Source organism: Vicugna pacos, chromosome 32 (assembly GCF_048564905.1).
Source record: "Vicugna pacos chromosome 32, VicPac4, whole genome shotgun sequence".
NCBI classification, from domain to species: Eukaryota; Metazoa; Chordata; class Mammalia; order Artiodactyla; family Camelidae; genus Vicugna; species Vicugna pacos.
This window is the reverse complement of record NC_133018.1, coordinates 24,025,833-24,049,382: the sequence shown is the minus strand read 5'-3', so window position 1 is coordinate 24,049,382 and position 23,550 is coordinate 24,025,833. Positions and strand designations below refer to the sequence as shown.

Below are 23,550 nucleotides of genomic sequence, written 5' to 3'. Positions count from 1 at the left end.
TGAGACCTGCGTTCCTATTAAGAACTAAAGCCGAGATGTTCTACAGAAGTTCAGTGGATCCTCTGGGTCTTGTGCTTCTTACACCGCAATAATAAGAGTAATAGGGCCTACCGTACACCAGACACTCTTGTGGCTGTTTTACATATGCTAACATTTCATCCTTACAACAGCCTCACGAAATAACACACCCGTTTGACAGACGAAACTAAGCATCAAGACGCTTGTGCAGAAATGACTGGTGGAACCGGGATTTGACCCCAAGCAGATGGTTCTAGAGTCTGCTCACTCGCAATTGACATTAAAGTCCTCGTGGAAGAAAAATTGTTTGATCACAAATGCTAATTCCAGAGGGGAATGCTTTCTAAATGAATTCATCCTTTCCTCAAACATCAGGAAAAAATGGCGTAAGGGATGGGGTGGATGTCGCTCAGTGGTAGAGCACATGCTTAGCATGCACGAGGTCCTGGGTTCAATCCCCAGAACCTCCGTTAGTAAACAAACAAGCAAGCAAGCAAGCAAGCAAACCTAATTACCCACTCCACCCCCCAAAAAGGAAGACAATGGCAAAGGAAGAAGTCAAGCATCAAGGCCAGCTCGTCCTCGCTCTGTGCTCACTGTGCCAGGTGCACTGGCAAACAGGCTCAGTGTCCAGGTGTCCCCAGACAGTCTTGACTGCTCCGTGGAGGCACCTGAGGCTACAGGCCCTGGGAAGCAGAGGGACTTCCCTTTAGTCACTCTGAGCATCAGGAATTAGTGCCAAAGTCAGCCTCCCCTCCATGTATATTTCCTCCCAGACACTATCCTGCCAGTGAGGGAGAGCCAGGCTGTCTAGTGCGACTCCCACTCTGCCCGCATACAGTCCAAGCGAAAAATCAGCAACAAGACATCACCAAGATGGGGGACAAAAGATAAATGTGTCGGCTCACCATGGTGTTTGCTGTGGGTGTCATGAAGAGGCTTGGTGGTGTTGAAGACAAGAAGACATGCTTTCCTGGAAAAAATCGATAATGCTTAATTAGGGACTAAAACATGGTCACCAGGTTCACCCCCAGGAAGGCTTGTCCTTGTTCAGAAACCTACTAGCTTCAGACGCAACTAAGCCAGCCTGAGAATGTTCTAAGGAGGAACGTTGCTGGGAAGATCAGGGCTAATAAATTGGCTGGATGGCTAGATGGCATGGATTTTCCCAGGTCCAATTATTTTTCTATGTATAATCTAAATTGCTTTGCAACACCCATCATGCAAGTCATCACAGAAAAAGATGATTTTACACAGGCTTTTTGCTGATTTCAAATAAAGAAGCAGAGGAAATGGATTTCCTTTGCATCTGGACTAGTCGGAGATAAAATACAGAGCTCTGTGAACCATCGGGCTGGGACAGACAGGAGACCTGGCCACCTCCCCTCCCAGCGAGGGGATGCGGGAGTGGACCCCAGTGACATGGGGGGTCTATCTTCCTGAGCCCTTTCCACCCCGAGGACTCTAATTATTCTTTCTATTAAAGACCCTATTTGGTTAAATACGAACAATTACAACAATGAAGACATCTCAGGTCAAAGACTTAGCCGTGATTTGCTGTTTTCTGCCTGTTTCCACCAACGATTCCTAATCTTAGTATTCCCTGGTGAGGACACAGACTTGACTAGACACGCTGCTTCACTGCTGGAAACCCCTCCGGTAGCTTTCGGTGGCCTGAGGAAGTGGCCTCATCACCCCCCTGCTGGTTCCAGAAGTAAATGACCCCGTGGGTGGGGGTCGGGCTGGGTAGCTGGTGAGAGCAGAAAGTGTGACACTGCTGGGCAACCCAGGGCCCCAGACTCTGTTCTCCAAGTCAGAGTGACATTCGCTCCTGGGAGGCCCAGGAGCCATCAAATTACATTTCACTTGTGAGTCCGGCAGAGAAAGTGGAGGACAATGAAACTCTGCCCGCAGCCCTGCTCCTCGCACCGCCGCTCACAGTCACGCCCACGCGAGACTCAGGTGAGAAATGAGCGTCCTGCCGTGTCCTGAGTCAGCCCCGGTTCCTGGGTGGCTCTTGTTGTGTGAGCATCTGGTTGTGCTGAGTGTGTTCCTAGTGTCAAAGAGGCACGCATTCCAGACCTGGGACTCTGAAGATGGCCTTCCACTCCCTCTGCTTCCCTACAAAAGGAGGAGCCCTCCATCCCAGTGCTGGAGGGAAGCCCCGCCAGGGTGGCAGTGGATCGGCACTCCGCCTCTGCGTGACTGAGAGAGAAGGAAGGCCACCCGATCTGGACCGATCTGCCAGAAAACGGCGCCTGCCCGAGCTACCGGGGTCAGGAGAGGGTTCCCTCAGGACAGGGCACCTGCAGCCCCTGCCCACAGCTTCATGTGCACACACATCTTTGTGCAAAGAACAGGGTCTAGCTCCTCCTGTGGATTTCAGCCCCAGTCATCTGTCTGAGCACAGCGGCTGTGAACCGGCTGAGCTGGCTAACAAAGCGAAGGCCCCAGAGTTCCACGGGCAGCCCTACGGGGGCTTCAAGGGCCCCTTCTCCTATGATGCTTTCCATCATGGCCCCGTCTTCAGAACCAAGTCCCCAAGTGGCGTGGGGACCCGATGCATCCAGTTCTGGTTCAGCAAAAGTGAGGGCACGCGACCGCCACCCCCCAACACCAGGATGCAGGAATGTTAGCAGAACACTTCTCCTGAGTCCCCCAGAGACTCGCACAGCATCCTCAAGAAGCATGGAGGGCGAGAGTGAATGGTACAGACGCGATTCAGCAGCAAGGACTTCCTGACACGCTGTACCACTGGGCGGGGGTGGGTACTGACGCACCGCATCCCTGAGCCTGGGCATGTCTTGGTGACGGCGGTTTGCTGGGACGGCCACAAGAACCAGCAGTGGTACGACCTCTTCCTAAGGCTGCTACAACAGCAAGGTATCGCGAAGGCAGGATTTGTTTGAGGCTCTCAGTAACACAAATACAGATGACATCTTGGTCTCAAAGTGACAAATCTCTGACTCTTAGGCAATAAAATGCAATAGGCTGATATCCTTTTTTTCTCCTAAAGAGAGGTATATTTTGTCCTACTGACCAGCCTGGGCCCTTGGACTCTTTAATCAATAAAAATTAATAAGAGGGCAGGTGAGCAATCTAGGCAAAGCCTCCCAATGGCCACTTCTGAGGTGCTGGGAGCAAAGGCAGAGGACTGCACATGGTCCTTGCTCACAGCACCACCGCGGGGGTGGGCAGACCCCTAAGCCACCCCTCCGGCCTGAGCGATCAATCTGCCCTCACCCTCACCCACGGGGCCAGCTCACGGCCTCCCCACCACCCGCCTGGGGAGTGAGCAAGGGAACCTGTTCCTTGTTTTTGCTCCCCGAGGCTGCAGCACGAGTCCCAGTAAAGCCTTGATGTCTCATCTGGCCTCTTGTCAACGTCTATTGATTAAAGAGTCCAAGGACACAGGCCGGTAACACACATTGTGGGTTGTGGCCTCATCTTAGGGGTCATCATTTGCCCCGACTGCTACTGTGCATGTGTGCGGCTAGTTTTAGTCCCTTATGGTTTCTTTGTGTTCTGTTGCTCGAGGAGAGGTCTGTCCAGGTGCCAGCTCTGCAGTAAAGGGTCTCCAGCCCCAGGTCCCAGCCTGTCTCACTACGTCACTTCTGTGAAAAGGAATGAATTCTGTTTTCTGGGTGAAAGATGGAATTGTCAGAGCTTCCATGGACACTGGCTGTTTCACTTGCACAGCAGCTCTTGAACCCAGCAAACCTGATCGTGCTTCGGGGAGCCCCTTTTTCTCTTTGTTTGGGGTGAGGCTGGCCCCACTGCCATTTCAGGGGTGGGTTGTGACCCAGGCTTAAGCCAGTCAGGGTATTCTACACCCCCAGCCACAGCAATTGGTTTGTGGGAAACATACGGGTCAATCTGGGCCAATGAGAGTGATGGTCGGCAGGTAACAGAGGAGAGACATGCTGAGTTTCCTGCCAAGGTTGCTGGAGGGTGGAACCCTGTGGGGAGCCTGTCCTGGCAGCACAAGAAAGCAAAGGAAGGCAGAGTCCAAAACAGAGGTTTCCTGTGACATCATCTGAGACACGAAAGGTCACATGTTCTATGGTCAATTTATATGGAAAATCCAGAGTAGGTAAGTCCATAGAGACAGAAGGTAAACGAGCGGTTGCCGGGAGCCAGAAGGAGGAGAAGTGGGGGGTGACTGCTCGTGGGTGCCTGGCTTCCTGCTGGGGTGATGGTTGCCCAGTATCATGGACAGAGTGAGGACCACTCGACTGCACGCTATAAAATGGTTATATTCATGGTATATGAGTTTTGCCTCATATTTTTAAAGGTGACTTCCCAAGTCCCACGGCTCATCACGGTTGAGTGAGGATTTAAGCCAGGTCCACCTGTCCCACAGGTCCCCGACCTGAACCACAGCTCTGTGCTGAGCAGGGTGGGGGCATCCTTGGGGCTCCCCGAGGGCCCATCGCTGAGTCTGGCACGCAGGGCATGTGTGGTAAGCGCCATTTGTGTCATTTGTGGATCACTTGCACTAACGAACGGGCCTGGAATATTTGCTCCCCAAAGCTTTCCATGACCGCCTACCACAGACACCTCGAAACCTCCCCGACGGCCAGCAGGAGAATACTCATCTCCGTGTGTTTCTGGGAAACCGTTATTTAATCCCTCCAACCTAGGGAACAGGGGTTCTAGAAAAACCACTGCCTTTGAGGCGCACCAGGACCCGTCTCAGCCTGCAGTGCTGACGGCTGCATCGGGACGGGGGAGAAGAGAAGCGCCGGGAAGGGGAGGCGGGTGGGAAGGGGACCCCAGGAGCCGAGGTCAGGCCTGCCCACAGCCCCCCCTCCACTGACCGACGGCGGCCGTGAAGTACATGGCGATCTCGTCCGGAGTCAGGGCCCGCTCCCAGATGATGAACTCGTCAAAAGCTCCGTTCTCGTAGCCCTTGGTCTGGTCCTGCTCAGATCCTATGACGAGGTTGACGCTGGGCTCCCCGTAGGCGTGAGACACTTTTCCACTTGGGTCTGAGGTGCTCAGGGTCCCGTTGACGTAGACCTTCAGACCCTCCTTGGACTTCCATGTAAACAGCACGTGAGTCCAGTAGGGGCCTGGGAGAGAGCAGAGACGCCTTCTAGGACGCGGGCCCAGTGCCAGCCCCCCTCCATGGTTATTTCGGTTGTAAGCACCTTTCCCTCTCTCTTTCCTTTTTCTCTTTCTTTCTTTCATTTTTATTTACTAAGCAACTTTTGTTTTGTTTTTCTGGGGGAAGGAGGTAATTAGGTTTATTTATCATTTTTTTTAATGGAGGCACTGAGGATTGAACCCCCGACCCTATGCATACTAAGCACGTGCTCTACCACTGAGCTGTACCCAGCCCGATATTTCTCTTTCCTATGATGGCTGGGCACTGCTGCCTTTGGCTGAGTCCTAGTATGGGTCATAATATCCACCTGACTTCCCTCAGTCCTTCGCAGCACCAGGAAAGAAATTGCCCCCACCCCCCAAATGCCAGAAGCAGTTCCAAGAGACCCTTGGCTATTTTCAATTAAATGAAGTAATAACTAATGGTCATAATTTGTTCAAAAATATTTTTTTAACCCAGCCTCGGCCATCACAGTGCAGGTCAATGAGACCTCTTGGAGGACCCAATTCAGCCCACAGGCCACTGGTATCCATCCACCCCTGCCCCGACCTCGTGCCAACCACCATGGCAGCTCCAGGGGAGGCCAGACCAGTCCTGGCTCCATCAGGACCTTCCATCAGGGAGCCTTTGCGTGACTCATCTCTCCAGCATGAGAACCACGTTCACCAACAAAAAGAGAGTCCACCGGACTTTGGCGGCAGCTTGCCCCACAAATATTTGTGCAAGTGTGTGTCTAGACGCCCTCACGGACTTGCTGCTGAAAGGGGCACTTTGCAGGGTACAGATTACCCGAGCCAGGCGGTCAGCTGAAGTCACCCAGCAGCTACCCCCGCTTCTTGCTCAGGCTTGCCCGGCTTTCTAACTGTGAGTCCCCAGAGCGCCCCTGGATCCTAGGCAGGCCCAAAGCATCGCTTGCCCTTGAGCGTGGAAGCAAGAACAACAAGTCCCTTCCATGAACAAACAGGGCCACACTGCCCTTCTTAGTCTCTAGTCTGGCCTGGGCCCCCTCGCCACGCTACCTACAACACTCTGAGTCCCCGGGCCCCCTCTCCGCTCCCGCTCCAGACCTCAGCCTCCCCCAGCTGCCTGCCCTGCACCTCTGCCTCACGCCCGGCCGGCCACCCACGACACTGCACCCCGGAGAAAATCAGAGTCTTCAGACAGAACCACGCTGCCCTGCCCGCACCCTCCCACCTGGCCCAGAGCATCCTCCCGAACCCCAGGCCCCCACTGCCCAGTGCCCACACGCCCCTCCTCCTGCTCCCCTTTCTCCCCCAGTCGTCACCCTCTCTTCCAAAAGCTTCTTTGCATCATCTTCTAAACACTTCCAAGTCTGTACCACCGAAACGAAGGAGGCAGGGAGGAGGAGGAAAGGAAAGATGCAGCGGTGGGTGGGGGATGTGCAGGAAGAGGCAGAGAAACAGACACCACTGTGCTGAGCCCTTTGCAGGCAGCATTCCATGTAATTTCCCCCAAACTGGAAGCTAAGTACCATTCATGTCTTCACTGTCCGGAAACCGAGGCTCAGTGCATTAAGCAACATGATGCACAGACACAGTCGGGAGTCAGAGGGAACCCAGGCACCCAGCTGCAGGACCCAGGCCCTTAACCCGCCACGGGCATCTCAGCAAAGGACGCCGTCTTACCCTGCTCAGTTTCCCAAACAGCCCCTTAGAGGGAGGGCTCATGTGCCCGGAGGCCAAAGGAAGAGCGCGCTGCCCCTGGGGTCCGTCCCCTCCCTCGTGGGCAGTCCCGCCCCCTCCTCCTCCCGCCTCCCCGCACCCCTCTGTCCGCGGGCGCCCTTACCTGGGGGGCTGAAGGTGGCCGCCCACGTCATGGAGTTCTCCCGCGCGTACAGCTCCACCGAGCCCTTGCCGCCGCTGGAGCAGACTTTGAACCCGTTGGAAATGACCTGGCCCCCGTACGCAGAGGGGGTTGGTCTGGACTGTTCTCCTTGGGTCTTCCAGAAAAAAGAGAACGTGACCCCTGAGGACAGGAAAGGTGATGGGTCAGTGATCACGAAAAGCGGAGGGGATTTAACCTCGCAGAAGCAGATGGTTCTCCTGGTTCTTTGAAAAGGCATTTTTTTTCCCCTCATTCTAGAGACAATGTATGTTCAATTCATAAAGTACAGGCAACATCACCAGGTGATATTTATCAAGAGCCCGCTAAGTACCAGACACTTTTCTGAGAGTTTTAACTATTACAGATCCTGGTTTTCATCCCCATTATGCAGATGAAGACACTGAGGCCGGTTTGCCCAAGTCACTGAACTAGAGATGGATTCCCTTCAGATTCAGACCCACTCTGACCCTACAGACATCGTCTGTTGAGGCAGCTCCTCCAGAAACCTATTTGACCAGTTTACAAGGCACGTGTTTTAAACTTGCTACATCATAAACCCCCTCCAATGCCCATACCTACACCTTCACATCGCCATTGTTCTTATCTGCACAGCGTTACCTTCTAAGCAGGAACTCTAATCTTTTTTTTTAAACAGCACCCCTCCCAGAGCGGGGTCTTATAGTTTCCTTCAACTCTTTCTTTTGCAAACAGCACTGGAAGCTAAGCCTTCCTGCACACGTCAGACGACATGCCTTCAGGATTAACTCCCAGTAGTAGGGAGTCTCTAGTCCAAGGGGAGACCCAGTCTGAAAGGTTTTGATACCGATGGTTGTCCGTTTCCAACACAGTGGGGCTCACCGGCCCTGGCAGCCAAGGTCCCTGTCAAGACAGCCAGTCTGCAGGCGCTGGCGTCCTGGGCCCGGGCCCCACGCTCCACGTGGACTGAATGGTCTCCACTCAAATGGGAGCAGGAATGAGCTGGCTCGTTGGTTGGTGTCTCTCCATCACCAGAAGCAGGTGGAGCGAGAGGAGCAAGTCCAGCTTATGACGGTGAAGACCTGGCCCCATGATCACCTTGCAAGCCTGGGGGTGGGTGCCCCCACCGCCGCCCAGCGAGGGGTAGAGCCTGACCCCGCTAGAGGCTCCAGACATCGCCTTTGGAGCCCTGAGTGTTTCGCTCTGCTTCTCCACCGCCGGTAACATTTGTCCCTTCTTTGCGTGAGAGTAACTCTGCGTATGTGTGTGTACGCGCGCGCGCGCGCACCAGCAGCCTGCCTGGCCCTGGTACGTGAAAGCCGGAGCTAGGTCAGGCTGCCCCCGCACCCCCGACAGCTTGGCCCAGGCTCTGGGCGGGGAGACCGTCAGTGATGCCCAGAGCTGAGCAAAGTGGGTGGGAGGGAAACATGGAAGGCCCTTTGCCCAGGACCCTCTTTATATAAATGGCTCCAAAGTGAGACTTCAGCCTTACCTTCAAATGAGATTATGGACACAGGCTGAGTCACTGAGTTCAGAGAAGACATCTGTCATCACGTATAAACTTCTGTCCCATTACCAGCCGTCCTGGCTGTAACGCCTTCTGAGTGGACAGATGTGTTACAAGTTGTTCAAATGTCATGTGACAATCACATTGCATGATGCCTTTGTGAGTCCAAAGCCCTGGTATGATTCGTGTAAACATGGCAGGATTTTACAAGCCTGGTTTGGCGTTTCTTTATTTTTTTGCCTTTTTTTAATTGAAGTGTAGTTGGTTGACAGTGTTGTGTTAGTTTCTGGTGTACAGCACAGTGATTCAGTTATATATATACATATATATATATTCCTTTTCATATTCTTTTTCATTATAGGCTATTACAAGATACTGGAATAGTTCCCTGTGCTCTGCAGTAGGACCGTGTTGTTTATCTATTTTATAGTTAGTTGTGTATATCTGTTAATCCCAAACTCCTAATTTATCCCCCACCCCCTTCCCCCTTTGGTAACCATAAGTTTGTTTTCTATGTCTATATGTCTGTTTGTTTTGTAAATAAGCTCATTTGTGTCATTTCTTTAGATTCCACATATGAGTGATGTGGCGTTTTTTTTTTTTCTCTTTCTGGCTTACTTCACTTATGAAGTATGAAAATCTGTATTTTTTAATGTTAAGAGAAATCTCAAAAAAACGGATGGGGCCTAGAGAGACCCCAGAGGAGAACTCCAGGTCGTGAGGAGTGTGTTCTTAGGGTCAGCGAGAAAAGCAGGAAGTCCTCAAAAGTGCCCTGTGATGTGGGTCACCCCAGCAGAAGGATGGGACTTTGGAGTTTGCCCAGGGGTCAGCTGGCCTGTCCTGGACACTCTGTCCCCAGTGCACCCCCTGAAGGCGGTGGGTGGCGGGACCCACGGGCCGGGCATCCCGCCACCTCTGTCCGCCTTGCCCTGCGGCGGCTCAGATTCCAGAAGAACCCCCCCCCACCTCCTGCCGCACCCCTCCGCTCAGAAACAACCAATTTCACAGAGAAACGAACACAGCGCATTGTGAAACTTTTGTTATGAAACGAATTCCCAGCGGGATTCACAAAAGTCCATTCTTCCCCAAACACTTCGCCGCATTTAAAAATTCCTTTAAGTCAGCCCTGTCTTGGCCAAATGTCTTTCAGTGCAGGGAAAAAAAGACAAAACATTCAATTTGGTGTTAGGTAAGGGAAGATGGAAAGAAACGATGGTTATTCTAAGGCAAGCTTTCCATTTCTGTTAATCCAGCCTGGAGGAGAGTCATTTCTGTCTGAGGAACAGCTGGTATTTAAATATCAATCTGCGTCTTTGCAGAGTCCTGAAAGGCTCACAGTGAGCCTGCTAATATTCGCGTTTTCAGGAACCTTGCTTCCCGCACTTGGGACTGTCAGTACAAAGAAGAAAAAATCTGAAGGAGAAATAAGCGCAGTATTGACAAACTGATTCAGTGCTTTTTTTCTTCTTAGGAGCACTGAATCCTAACCCATCCGAAAAATAAAGTGAGGAAAGCTCTTTCTCAATAAGACAAAACAAAGAAAAGAAAAAGTACCCAGCTGACACAAGAAAAGATGGATAAATTTGAGTGCATAAATATTATAACATTCTGCAAGGCAAAGCATGTATCATGACAAAGTCAAAAGACAAATGGCAGCCCAGGAAAAAAAATGTTTGTAATACATTTAACAGACCAGAAATGAAATTTCCTTACTGTATAAAGAATACCTTATAAAGAAAATTAAGTGGAGAAAACGAATTCAAAGAGATACACAGACCCCAGTGTTCAGAGCAGCACTATTTACAACAGCCAAGACATGGAAACAGCCTAAGTGTCCATCCACAGACGACTGGATAAAGATGTGGTGTATGTACACAATGGAATACTACTCAGCCATAAAAAAGAATGAAATAATACCATTTGCAGCCACATGGATGGACCTGGAGATCATCATTCTAAATGAAATAAGTCAGACAGAGAAAGACAAACATCATGGTATCACTTACATGTGGAATCTAAATTATGACACAAATTGAACTGATTTACAAAACAGAAACAGATTCATAGACATAGAAAGCAAACTTGTGGTTACCAAAGGGGAAAAGGGAGGGGGAGGGATAAATTAGGAGTTTGGGATCAGCGATACAAACTACTATATACAGAATAGATAAACAACAAGGTCCTACTGTATAATATGAGGAACTATATTAAATATCCTGTAATAAACCACAATGGAAAAGAATATGAAAGATAATATATATATGTATGTATAACCAAAGCACTTCACTGTACACCAGAAACTAACACATTGTAAATCAACTGCACTTCAATAAAAAAAAAATTTTTTTTTTAAAGAACGTCCTGGAGTGGGAAGCTCAGGACATTGATGTCACTTCCAGGCTGAGACCCGTCTTGGACAACGCTTGTCTCAGTCCACTCAGGCTGCTGTAACAAGCATCGCAGCCTGGGCGTCTTAAACAACGGTCGTTTCCAACAGTTCTGGAAGCTGAGAGTCTGCGACCGGGTTGCCAGCACGTTGGGTTCTTGGCGAAAGCTCTCTTCCTGGGTTTGTCTTCACATGGCCTTCCTTGCTCCATGCACACAGAGAGCCCACGTTCCCGCCTTCTCTTAGAAGGGCGTTAATCCCGCCCCCCACTATGACCTCATGTAGCCCTAATCCCTCCAAATATGGTCACAGCAGGGATAAGGCTGCAGTGTATGAATTAGGGAGCAGACACAGACATCCAGGCCACAGCAACAGGGTCATTGATACATTCAGTTATTCATTCAACAAACATTTTTTAGCAGCTCATACACATCAGACACTATGAGCAAGGGTCTGAAGACAGAAGTGGCCAGGAAGTGGAAAGACAGACATAAACGGCGGGCGTCCCCACAGTGACAGCTACGGTGAGCATAAGAGGAGACCCTGGAACTGAGCCGTCGAGGTCTACACGGGGGGTACACGAGGCGCTGGGACGTTCCAGGAAGGGCCCCTTCCTACTCTGGGTTTCCCCACGTGTGTGTGTGCCGCTCATGGGAGCTGGAGAGCCAGCTCGGTATTGAAAGAACGCAGTGTTTCCCGAGGTTGACGTTCAAATAGCATTTTTCTCTCAAAAGATCCTCAAAAGCTTCCCTGCATCCGCACCCAGTGCCATGAGAAACCTTCCTCAGGAGGCGCCGTTTGCCAGAAGGCAAGCCCCACAGGCAGTTCAGAGAAACAAAGGAAGGTGGACGGGCAGGTGGAGAGACCCTCCAGGCCCAGCAGGATGTGGCTGGACGGGCTTGGAGCGAGCGCCCGGGCGGACAAGGAGGCCTCCAGGGTCTAGCGGAGAGCCTGGAGAGCGAGCAGCCAGACTGCTCAGACGCTTCGTCCTGTTTTGAAAGGCTCTAACCTCAACCCTGTCTCCTAAAACATTCCTTAAAAAAAAAAAAACAGCCGAAAATATGAACAGAGACCACAAGAGAATTTGAAAACAACAAGTAAGAAAACAGCTGACCTGTGGGACCGGGCGTGGGAGAGCTTCCCTCTTTATCTAAGTGTTGGTTCCGTTGTAAGAATAATGGGTTATACGTCTGTGCCCACCCGCACCTCCAGAAAGAAATGCGGGGGAGGCGAGGCCAGGGTACCCGAAAAGGCCGCGGTTCCTGCATTTTAGTCGCTCACGTTTTCATCACGTCTGCAAAGCGCCTCTATTATTATTATGAAACACTGTTCTTTAAGTCAACCCATTTTTGAAGCTTGCGACTGGGGTGAGGGTGCAGCTCAGTGGCACAGTGCACGCCTAGCTTGCCCGAGGTCCTGGGTTCCATCTCCCATACCTCCATCAAGTAAATAAATAAGAAAATAAACCTTAATTACCTCCCCCCATGAAAAAAATAGAAAAAATTTTAAAAGCTTGCTACTTACTGAAGTCTCATTCTAACTAGTATGAGTGGAATCCCAGTTTTGCTCAGCTATCTGTCTTAAAATTAAAACATAACCATGCATTTTGTAACCACTCCAAGGGCCACCTGAATCATCTCACAGACCTCACGTGCTCCACGGAGGTGCATTTGGAAAATGCTGGACAGATCTTCCCTGTTCACACCCTGCTTTTGTTGAACCCAGACATACAAGCTCATGGAGGCCCCAGGGAACCCCACTTGAGCAAAGGATATGGTCATAAAACCGGGAAACGCATGCAGTGGTCCTTAGGGTGGTATCCATGCTTGGAGGCCCTGTCTGAAGTCTAGACCAAGGGCGGTAGATCAAGGAATACCCAGCCTCCCTCAGTGTCCACATTAAGGCCCACGCCAGCATCCTCTCAGGGGGGCCAAGGTTGACTGGAGGCTTCCTGGCTTCACTGGCCACCTGGCCATACTCTATGGAAGGTGGCCACCCAAGAAACACTTTAAAAGTCTCCCATTAACCGTGACACAGGAGAGGTCCATAGGGTGGGACGTGAGGTCAAAGTTCACAGCTTTCTCCACCACTGGAGCTCCAGTCTCTCTCGTTTTCTTTGAGGATGAAATGAGTTAATACGTGTAATGGGATTAGAACCCTGACTGGCATGTAGTAAACAATTAACAACCATGGGTCATTATTATGATAAGTCCAACTATGTCCGCCCTCATCAGAGGGTCACATTAAGCAGGCAAACTGGAGGGTGTGGAGAAAAGGGAACCCTTCTGCACTGTTGGTGGGAATGTAACTGGTGCTGTCACTACGGAGAACAGGATGGAGTGTCCTTAAAACACTAAAAGTACACTTACCCTATGATCCAGCAGTCCCACTCCTGGGCATGTATCCAGAGAAAACTCTCATTTGAAAAAATACCTGCACCCCAATGTTCACAGCAGCACTGTTTACAGCAGCCAAGACATGGGAACAACCCAAATGTCCATCTACAGATGACTGGGTAAAGAAGATACACAATGGAATACTACTCAGCCATTAAAAAGAATGAAATAACGCCATTTGCAGCAACATGGATGGACCTGGAGAGGATCATACTAAGTGAAGTAAGTCAGACAGAGAAAGACAAATACCATGTGATACCACTTATGTGTGGAATCAAAAAAAATGACACAAATGAACTTATTTACAAAACAGAGACTCACAGACATAGAAAACAAACTTATGGTTACCAAAGGGAAAAGGCAGGGGAGGGATAAATTAGGAGTTTGGGATCAGCAGATACACACCACTATATTCAAAACAGATAAACCACAAGGTCCTACTGTACAGCACAGGGAACTACATTCAATACCTTGGAATGGCCTGGAATGAAAAAGAGTATGTGTGTGTGTGTATAACTGAGTCACTCTGTCATATACCAGAAACTAACACAACATTGTAAATCAACTATAAAATAAATGAAACTATATTTTTAAAAATGGGCAAGTTGGATAAGACCAAGATCCCAGTGACAGCCACCCACACAGGCAAACATGAACCCTAGGGCCTCTCAAAGCTGGCCCGACCGTGTGCCAGGGGTGTGTGAGCTCTCAGCCTTCCGGACAGCTGCATGAGAAGGTAGTTTGACTGAGGGTTTTACAGATAAGGAACTCGGACTCAGAGGTTAAGTGGCTGCCCAAGGTCTCCGCAGAAAGGATCAGAACTGGGGCTGGAACCCAGGCGGCCTGGCCACGGAGCCCACATTATTACTGTGCTCCGTGTCCACCTGGCCCGATGCCCAAAGGGCCAGGAGCCTGGGATGAACTGGAGGGCGACGTCCAGCACAAAGGGGCCCCCGTGATTCAGTCCCACCCAGTCAGAGTCGAGGTCGGGGGCAGATTTCTTAAGAGAAATTGAAATCTATATTTTCTTGTGACATTTTCCTATGTTTCAATGTTGGCAGCTAATTAAAAAATTTTAACTCCAATTTAAAACCAAATGCAGCCAGAGCCCAGAGTCAGCTCAGAGGCCTCCAGTCTGTGACCTCAGAGTTCAGATAAAACTTCCCAACAGTTCTGATTTCCAACAGCCATGCTTCCCAGGGGTCCCAGCCCAGTCACCCTTCAAGGGCTGGTCGTCTGGGACAGTCCTATCACGGGACCTCCTGGGACCCTCCCATCCCAGGTGAATACACTCCCGTGGGCAGCTGGAGAGAAGCCGGCCCCGCAGACCCGGAGACGGGCCGGGCAGAGTCCGCCGGCCCTCCCGGCCGGGGCGGGGACACGCCGGCCCTCCCGGTCCCCGCGGCCCCCGCAGCTGAGGTGGGGCTGTTTTAAATTTAGAGAAATAAACAAGCCCGCTGTGTTTATAGGGCTGTTGGAACTCAGGAACGGCCTGAGCTGCGGATTTGTAAACCTGGCCATGGTTTCGGACCTCAAAACCATTTCTCAAAACTTGGTCCTGCAGAAGCCAAGACGCCTCCTCTCTCAGGTTATCACCTTGGGAAGTTTTGTTTACTTTTACTGGAACGCACTCCAATAGGGCCCAGCTTCGAGAACAATGAATTCATCGCCAGGCTGCTTTGATAAGGCCATGGGATAACCGAAAATCTTTAGGACTTTCAGATAGGCTGCGTTAAACTCTTTTTTTTTCCTAGAAAGAAAAAAATGTTCATTTGTTTCGGATAATGGAACTTGGAGGCTTGAGGCTTGATTTGGATGGCCGGGAACAATTTTCCAGGAAGTTTTGAAATGTGGCCCAGATGTCCACTGTCTGAAGCTCAGATAAAGCAACTAGAGAGCATGTTACCTTTCACAGAGAAAAAGAGGAAGGAACAGGCCCCTAGCTTCCCTTTGGCCTCTGTGTGTTTTGTCCGTGGCATCATTTTAACCACAGACCCGCAACCTTTTGCTGGGACAGCTCTCTGCACCGCCCGCCTCCAACCTTGATGGACATAAAAGCAAACCCACAAGCACGGGTCTTAAGTGCAATGGCTGGATCATAGGGTAAGTCTGTTTTTAGTTTTTTGAGGAATCTTCATACTGTTTTCCACAGTGGCTGCACCAAACTACATTCCCACCAGCATTGTAGGAGGGTTCCCTGTTCTCCACAGCCTCTCCAGCATTTATCGTTCATGGACTTTTGAATGATGGCCATTCTGACTGGTGTGAGGTGATACCTCATTGTAGATTTCATCTGCATTTCTCTGATAATTAGTGATATTGAGCATTTTTTTGATATGTCTATTGGCCATTCCCATCCGGAGGGAACTCTAATGCAAAACATACACACACTCCAATATTCACAGCAGCACTATTTACAACAGCCAAGACATGGAAGCGACCTAGATGTCCATCAACAGATGACTGGATAAAGAAGTTGTGGTGTATTTATACAATGGAATACTACTCTGCATAAAAAGAATGAAATAATGCCATTTGCAGCAACATGGATGGACCTGGGGATCATCATTCTAAGTGAAATAAGCCGGAAAGAGAAAGAAAAATACCACATGATATCACTCACATGTGGAATTTAAAAAATAAAAATAAAAATAAAGGACACTATTGAACTCATCTACAAAACAGAAGCAGACTTAGTGAACAATCTTATGGTTACTGGAGAAAAGGGGTGGGAGGGGATACATTTGGGAGTTTGAGATTTACAAATGTTATCTATATAAAAATAGATTTTTTAAAAAGTTTATTTTGTAGAGCACAGGGAACTATGTTCAATATCTTATAATAACCTTTAATGGAAAAAAATATGAAAACGTATACATGCATGTATATGCATGGCTGGGACATCGTGCTGTGCACCAGAAACTGACACATTGTAATTAACTGTACTTCAATTTTAAAAAAGAAAAGAAAGGAAAAAAAGAAGGGCAAGTCCTGCCCAGACCGATCGCCAGAAGCCTGGAGCCAGAAATGACACTGTGTGAGCCACACTGACAGTTTGCTTCCCACCAACGCCACGGCCCTATCCAAGCCCCAGCAGGGCGTCCCTGTGTCTCTTTTATGTGGAGGGGTTTTTGTTTGTTTCTTTCTTAGGTTTTTTTTTTCCCAATTGTTTGCCAACTATTTTATTGTTTTTCAATTTATTTATTTTTCATCTTTTTGGGGGGGTAATCAGGTTATTCATTTTTTTAATGGAGGTACTGGGCATCGAACCCAGGACCTCGGGTGCATTAGGCATGCACTCCATCACTGCGCTATCCCCTCCCCTGCTGTTTCTCGGTGTTTTGTTTTGTTTTCTTCTTTACAAGAGTAAGTAATTCTGTCTCCAGGGTGGCCTCTCATTACAATTCTAGGTGCCCCCATCCCCCGCTCTCCCGTCCGCTCGGGTCCACGTGTGAGGTTCTCACGCACCCCGCAGCCCACGGGAACCTCACTTCCGCATCTGCCCCGGCCCAGAGGAGCAGATGCTACCTGACAGTGAAATGAATTAAAAAAGAAGACGGTGGCCCGTCACTCACCCTCAGGGCCGCACTGCGCTGGGTTGCTGATGCAGGAAGCCTTGTAGCTCCCGTAATGGAGAAACGTGACTCCTTTGTCCTCCTTGAAGTAAACGCCTTTGCTGACCTTCCCTTCCACAATGTCTAAGCGAGAAGAACGGCGAGACAGCATCGCTTAATAACCGCGCGAGATGAAAAGTCCAAAGACGTGTGAGGCTTACAGACAACTTACATCTAAACACACTGCATGATTTATCTTTATAATTACGTATTTCTAGCATTGCTATTCTATAATATTAATGGCATTAACATTTAATTATTAATAACTAAATTATCAGCAATGTAGGTTGGGGTGACTATTTAAGAGTAAATATCCTACCATATTAGTATTTTCTAGGGTATAGTACGTCCTATAACATAGTGAGATTCTAATGCCTGCATCTGCCGACGGCGGAGCCGCCAGGAGCACTATGATTGGCATCTCCTCCTGCCCTAAACTTTCATTCCATCAGCCTGTTCACGAGTCCTTCCCACGGCCACCTTGACACTAGACTTTCCAAGTGAAACACTGAGATGCAAGTTTCAGCAAAAAACTACCCCTGAACTCTGTCTCCTTTTCAGTTCTAATCGGAAGCGCCCCAATCCTAGGCTTGGGAGCCCGTGACTTGACGAGAATCCGTTTTCAGGCTCCCGGAGGAAAACCCAGAGTTACATTCCGAGCCGGCCCAGCGGAGCCCGCCAAGGACAAGACCTCAGGGCCAGCTGTCCTGGCTGAGACGCAAACTCCGTCATCGTTTTGTTTTGTTCCATTCCCGTAGCAAACCTATCTGATGGTGTGAGTGTGATGTAAATGGTTTACAGAATGGATCAGGGGAGACTACGAAGACCAAGGGTGATTTGTCACGGATTGTTAACCGAGGTCAAAGTTGCCCGTTTGCCTTGTCTGGCACATGGACACACGCCCACCGCCCGCGGAGCGGTCAGCCCCACTGAAGACGTACCGGAGGTGCGGGTTCTGGTGTCGGACCACGCCACGAGCTCAGGTTTGCTAACAACCGTTGCCATGGGGATAAACAACTTGAAGGGTTCCAGCGTGTTTCCCGTCTGTCTTTAAACTCATTATTCTTCCCTCTATCTCATTTATTGCTGGTGGGGGCGGGGGGTGGCATTCATATAGTTATAAAATTAAAAGGGCAAATAACTAGCAGTTGCATGATTGAATGAGGCTATAGAAACCCCCAAACCAGCCTGTTTGATGGATAAAATTAATCCTAGAAGTGAAACATCTCGTAGCTGAAAGAGCAATCGGGTTGTACGTTGGAAAAAGACCCTCGGTGAGACCTGAAGTATCTGAGCTGATTTTCTGTGCTGATCAGGGAGATACCATGGCTGGTGCTACCCTGTCGCTCTGTGCTGGGCAAGAAAAATCGGAAACATACGGGGTCTGGAGGTTATTAAATAAGAAATCGTTTAACCATGACTCCTGGGGGTGTGCAGTTTATGTAACAGCTTCCAATGAGTTTTTTTTTTTAATTCCAGTTACAGAAGAAACGCTGATTTTAATGTTTGGAAGAGATCAAATTTTTGATGAGGTATGCTAAAATCAGCTTGGATTTTCCATTAGAAGGGCATGTTTTTCCTCCCCCAAAAGAGTATATAATCCATTTAAAAATCCAAACAATTGCTATTTTTAGAAAGCATCTCATCTTACGTCTGTATCGTTCTAAACACAAGCAGCTGGTTTGGAAGACCCAGGTCACTTGAAAGCACCTATCCAGGGCAATCTGGGACACTTTCTTTAGCCCTAACTCGAAGGAGCCATCTTCAGGATCCTGGACCCTGGGCTCCTTTCTGGGGACATTTTCTTGTTGGCTCGCCAAGCTACAGGGACTTCACAGAGAACCAAAGGGGGCTGGACTGGACGCCCATCGCAGATCCGAACTCGGCAGAACACAGAAGGAACGAGTGCTCACCTACGGTCGCAGGGAAATTTGAGTAGGCAGAGTCATTGGTATAAACAAAGGTAGAATTATGGGGAAGAAGCACAGTGAGGTTGCGGGTTCGTAACGCTGGGTGAAACAACAAAAGAAAAAAGAAAAAGCACAATGAATGAGTGACACAAAACACAAATGGATCCCCATATCTCTCAACTCAGCTGACGCGTTGAGAAGCCTGCCTTTTACCCAGCAGACTTTGTCTCTAAGTCCTAGCACCCTCTCCCCTGCGGAGTCCGCGTCAGGGCAGACCCCAGCGGCCGGTTCAGGCCGGAAGCCGGGGTGCACGTGCCACCGCATTTGGCCGCAAACAGTGGGTCCCATTGGCTGGCTCCCCCTGCCATCGGACCCCCAGTTGAGAGATATGAAATCAACTCGGCCATAAAAGAGCCTTCACAAGAGGATTAATGGTTGTGATGTCACAAGAACGGATGGAACATGAAACACGGCATGGAAATGACCACACGTTACTATGACAAATGGACAAAGCAACAGAGAACTCAGCAACAAATGACAGAGCAGTGCGCCCAGCAGTGGCTTCAGCGCCACTCAGCTGTCCCCAGCAGCAAGACGTGCTGATGGATTCTGGGCCTTTTGTTTCCCTCTTAAGAAGTCTATAATCAAACTGACACATGCCAGCCAGCAGAGCGTTATAACATAAAGAATGGGTGAAAACTCCATCTTTCGAGGGTTTGGGGACAAACATCGGTATATGCCCTGTTTTATGGGGAATTAATACATTCGGGGAACAAAACTCCACCACAGTGTGGTTGTGTCTGGTCATCTTCCACAATGAGCTGAGTCAAGGGGGCAAGGAGATACACTGCTCATTACCGGAGACCCTGTTTGAAGTAATTGCTAAGGTGTTAGGAGGTGTTCGGACAATGCATTTTCCACTTGGAGGAATGATCTCCTTTCAGAGGCTTTATAATAAAGGCCTTGAGAAAAGAGAGTCAGATTAAAACAAGGGGAAGCCATTTCTTTTAACCTGAGCTAGTCATAAAATAGATTTCCACGGGGCACTTGCACCCATGTGGTACAGATTCTATGGAGCAAATACGCAGCCACTGGACGGATTTTCACCGCGGCTGCCACTGCTGCGCAATACGCAGGCCAGCGCGAGGCAGCAGGGGGCGGAGGGCGGTGGCCCGGCCGACGGGGATGACCCCGCCCTTGGCCGAGCTGCTGCTCTCAGGATGCCAGCCGCCCAGACCTCACCTGTCATGCTTCTCCATTTGCAAATTGCAAGGGAAACGTTTTAGAATCTGAGGCGGCAACTTACAGCAGCCCGTTCAGTCCCGGGAACAAGGCAACAGCCGTGTGCTGGTGTGGGAGCCCAGTGATCGGCAACGCGTCGCGTGTTTTTGTTTTTTTTTATCCATTACAAAGAGCCAGTACGGACTCTGCGAGCACGTGTGAGGACAGCACATAAGCCCTTGCTGTTCACGTGGGCCGTCTGACATGACCAAGAGCGGCAAGGAAAGAAAAGTTAAAATGGAAAAGCATCCCAAACCACTCAGCACTTGGACTTTACAAAAGCTTCTTATTGGAATGGAAAAAGCGTTCGGGGAGATTGGGGTGGGGGTGCCTTCTGCAATGTCTGAACTGAGTCAACTGGAAACATTAACGACTTCGCATGGAATTGGGGACCACCGGAAGCATCTTAGATGTTTGATCTTTTCAAAGGGGAGCTGCCAGTCATGTGCAGAGGAGCTGACGGGTAGGAGGGGGGCATCTTTGCTGAGTGAAATGGTGACCCTGCAAACAGGGGGTTCATCTTGTTGGCACGACCTTTGGCGCTAGTTTCAGATGGACCCCTGTTTTGACAGGCATGTCGCTGATGCCAGGTGGGTCTACTCTGGAAACATCCATCTGTGCTCGTACAGAGGCTGATCTATCGTCTGCAGTTTAAAGCTTAAAACAGCTGCTTTTGCTTTAAGGTTGTTGGAGAAAATGCACATCTTAATAGTATTTTGAATCATAAACACTGTCCTTCAATCATAAAAATCTATAACAGTTCCAGTACAATACTTTGCAATAACAATGATTGGGGGAAGCTACACAGATGCATATTAATCTCCATCATCCTGGCCTCAACGCAGTGCTCTTTGCTTGTCTCTCCCGAAGGCCCCCCCGATTCCCGAGAGCCACCCTGCCGACAGCCTCAGTTACTCTCACCACCCGTGTCTACCTCCAGTCGTGTCCTGAAGTTCGTGGATCCCGTCCACATTTTCCAATGGCCAGTAATAGGAAGCGGAAGCCAAGACTTCAAACCCTTGGGGGTAAAAAAACAATGACAATGTTAAATCACCACTAGGAAAGACAGAGCTGGACACCAGGAGCTACTTACCACCTGCATCAGGAACGGGAGGTGGAGTCAGCGTCGCAGGGGCCGTGGGGTGGGTTCGAAAGGCATGTGAATAAAAACTCAACAGCCACTCCTGGTTTTCGAAAAACTCAATAAGTTAAAACATCAATGAATATTTGTACAGGATAAAACAGAATAAATTGGAAGGGAGATGATCTTTTAACCAAAGAAAATGAAAGCCACGGTGTGTAATGGTGCCACGAGAGAAGCACGCCCACACGCGCCAGAAACAGGACGAGAAAGTCCATTATCCCATCATCCCTTCCCGAGTTTTAGAAGTGCCTGATGCAATCAGACGAGAGGGAAAAATAAGGCTGAAAAACGAGAAAACCTGCACCGTTGTCGTGCTGGGCATGGTGTTTGGTCTTGACCTTTCTGCTCTCTGTCTGCTTCCGCCATACTAAAAACGAATTGTTCCAAAATTGCCTCCGTGAGCCTAGTACTTTGAACAGATGCTATTTTGGGCAGATACATTCTTTTTGGCCCAGCTCTTCTCCCTTAATACCACATGAATTATTTCATGTATTTTCTTCTCTCTAGCCCTCATAATCAAGCTGGAGTAATTGTCCCTCGGGAGGCTGCACCGTCACACACTCAACCATTCTCCTAACTTGAATCTTCTCTTGGACTAGTTCTCTGTGATGGGTTCCCAAAAGTGGAAATAACGGTCCAGATGACGAAATGCCCTAATGTCTGCCAGATCCTAGAAAAGTTAAAATTAAGAAAGGAATCTTCGGGTTGTTCATTGCAAAAAAAAAAGATAATACGATCATTATTTTCAAATGATGTGTGCCTGATAATGAAAATGAAAAGCTATTACAAATAAGAAAAGAATTTGGAAAGTGAAAAACTGTTACAAACAATAAAAGAACTTAGTAAGACGGCTGATACAGACTAAATATGCAAATGTCAGTAGCTCTCCTGTATTCAAAGAATAATGCTAAAAAACAGAAGCAAGGTTCTCATTTGTAAATGCAGCCAATAAAGACAAGACATTTAAGAACAAAAGAGGAAGAACTACACCACGTGCCCGTGAAGAACACAATAGAACAATACTGAAGGGTGTAAAAGAACCCTTGGGTAAATCAAGGACTTAACTTACTCTTTTTTTAATTCCTATTTCGCCTTGAAGTGTAGTCAATTTACAATGCTAGCTTCATGTGTACAGCAAAGCGACTCAGTTCCACATATACATACATACATATTTTTTCAGATTCTTTTCCACTATAGCTCATTACAAGAAATTGAATACAGTTCTCTCTGCTGTGCAATAGGTCCTTGTTGTTTATCTTTATTTACAAACAGCAGTGTGCATACGTTAATCCCAAACTCCTAACCTAACCCTCCCGCACCCTGCTTTCCCGCCAATGACCACAGTTTGTTTTCTATGTCTGTGAGTCTGTTTCCGCTTTGTAAGTAAGGTCATTTGTATCATTTTGTAGATTCCACATATAGGTGCTATCGTATGATATTTGTCTTTCTCTGTCTGATTTACTTCACTTAGAATGGAGTTCTTTAGATCCATCCACGTTGCAGCCGACGGCATTATTTCATTCTTTTTTATGGCTGAGTAATATCCCATTGTGTATATATAAACACATCACAACTTCTTTATCCATCCACCTGGCAATGGACATTTAGGCGGCCTCCATGTCTTGGCCATTGTAAACAGTGCTGCCATGAACACTGGGGTGCATGTGTCTTTTTGAACAAGAGTTTTCTCCACATATACACCCAGGAGTGGGACTGCTGGATCATATGGCAAGTCTATTTTTAGTTTTTTAAGGAAACTCTGTACTGTCGTCCATAGTGGGCTTAACCTATTCCTCATAAAGAAAACTCAAAAAATCATTTAAAATGTCACCTATCCTTTAATTAATATATATGTATATATATATATATATATTAGGAAATTTGGTGTAGAAATCCTGAGATTTCTGTGTCAGAGAAAGCTGACTGTGGATCTTATACAGAATGATAAATAAGCAAGAATAACCCAGAAAATCTGGAGAGAGGACGTGAAAGGACAGTGGGGGAGGGGGACTAGCCCCAGCAGACGTTGAGACGCACTGTAAAGCCAGGATGGTAAAGACGATGTGGTCTCACACACGAATAGACAGTTCAGTGGGGGAAAACCCATAAATATTCCCAAGCATATATGAAATTTTAATTTATTACATAGACGGTATTTTAAATCAGAGGAGAAAGTTCATTCATTCAGCCAAAGATATGAGAACCCATCAGCCACCTACAAAAAAATTAAGATCCTCACCTCCCTCTTTCTACTATAACAATTTCCAGATGGATCAAAATTTAAATACCATAAAACAAAACATAAAAGCTTCTGAGGCAAGCAGGTTATAAATATGAAATTTTTTTAATTAAAACAATTTTTT

At 48.5% G+C, this 23,550-nt stretch overlaps 1 protein-coding gene across 2 annotated transcripts in view; it reads right to left on the bottom strand.

Moving 5' to 3' along the window:
* ADGRD1 (adhesion G protein-coupled receptor D1) overlaps positions 1-23,550 on the bottom strand; it is a 125,640-nt gene that overhangs the window by 93,568 nt on the left and 8,522 nt on the right. Inside the window, exons 3-8 of one of the 2 annotated variants that reach the window (XM_072953375.1) lie at positions 20,978-21,061; positions 18,766-18,861; positions 16,814-16,936; positions 6,935-7,114; positions 4,839-5,093; positions 927-991 (exon numbers count right to left, since the gene is read on the bottom strand). In XM_072953375.1, the coding sequence (XP_072809476.1) occupies positions 927-991; positions 4,839-5,093; positions 6,935-7,114; positions 16,814-16,936; positions 18,766-18,861; positions 20,978-21,061 (803 nt within the window). The remainder of the gene's footprint in view (positions 1-926; positions 992-4,838; positions 5,094-6,934; positions 7,115-16,813; positions 16,937-18,765; positions 18,862-20,977; positions 21,062-23,550) is intronic. The other variant, XM_072953376.1, reaches the window with a different exon arrangement.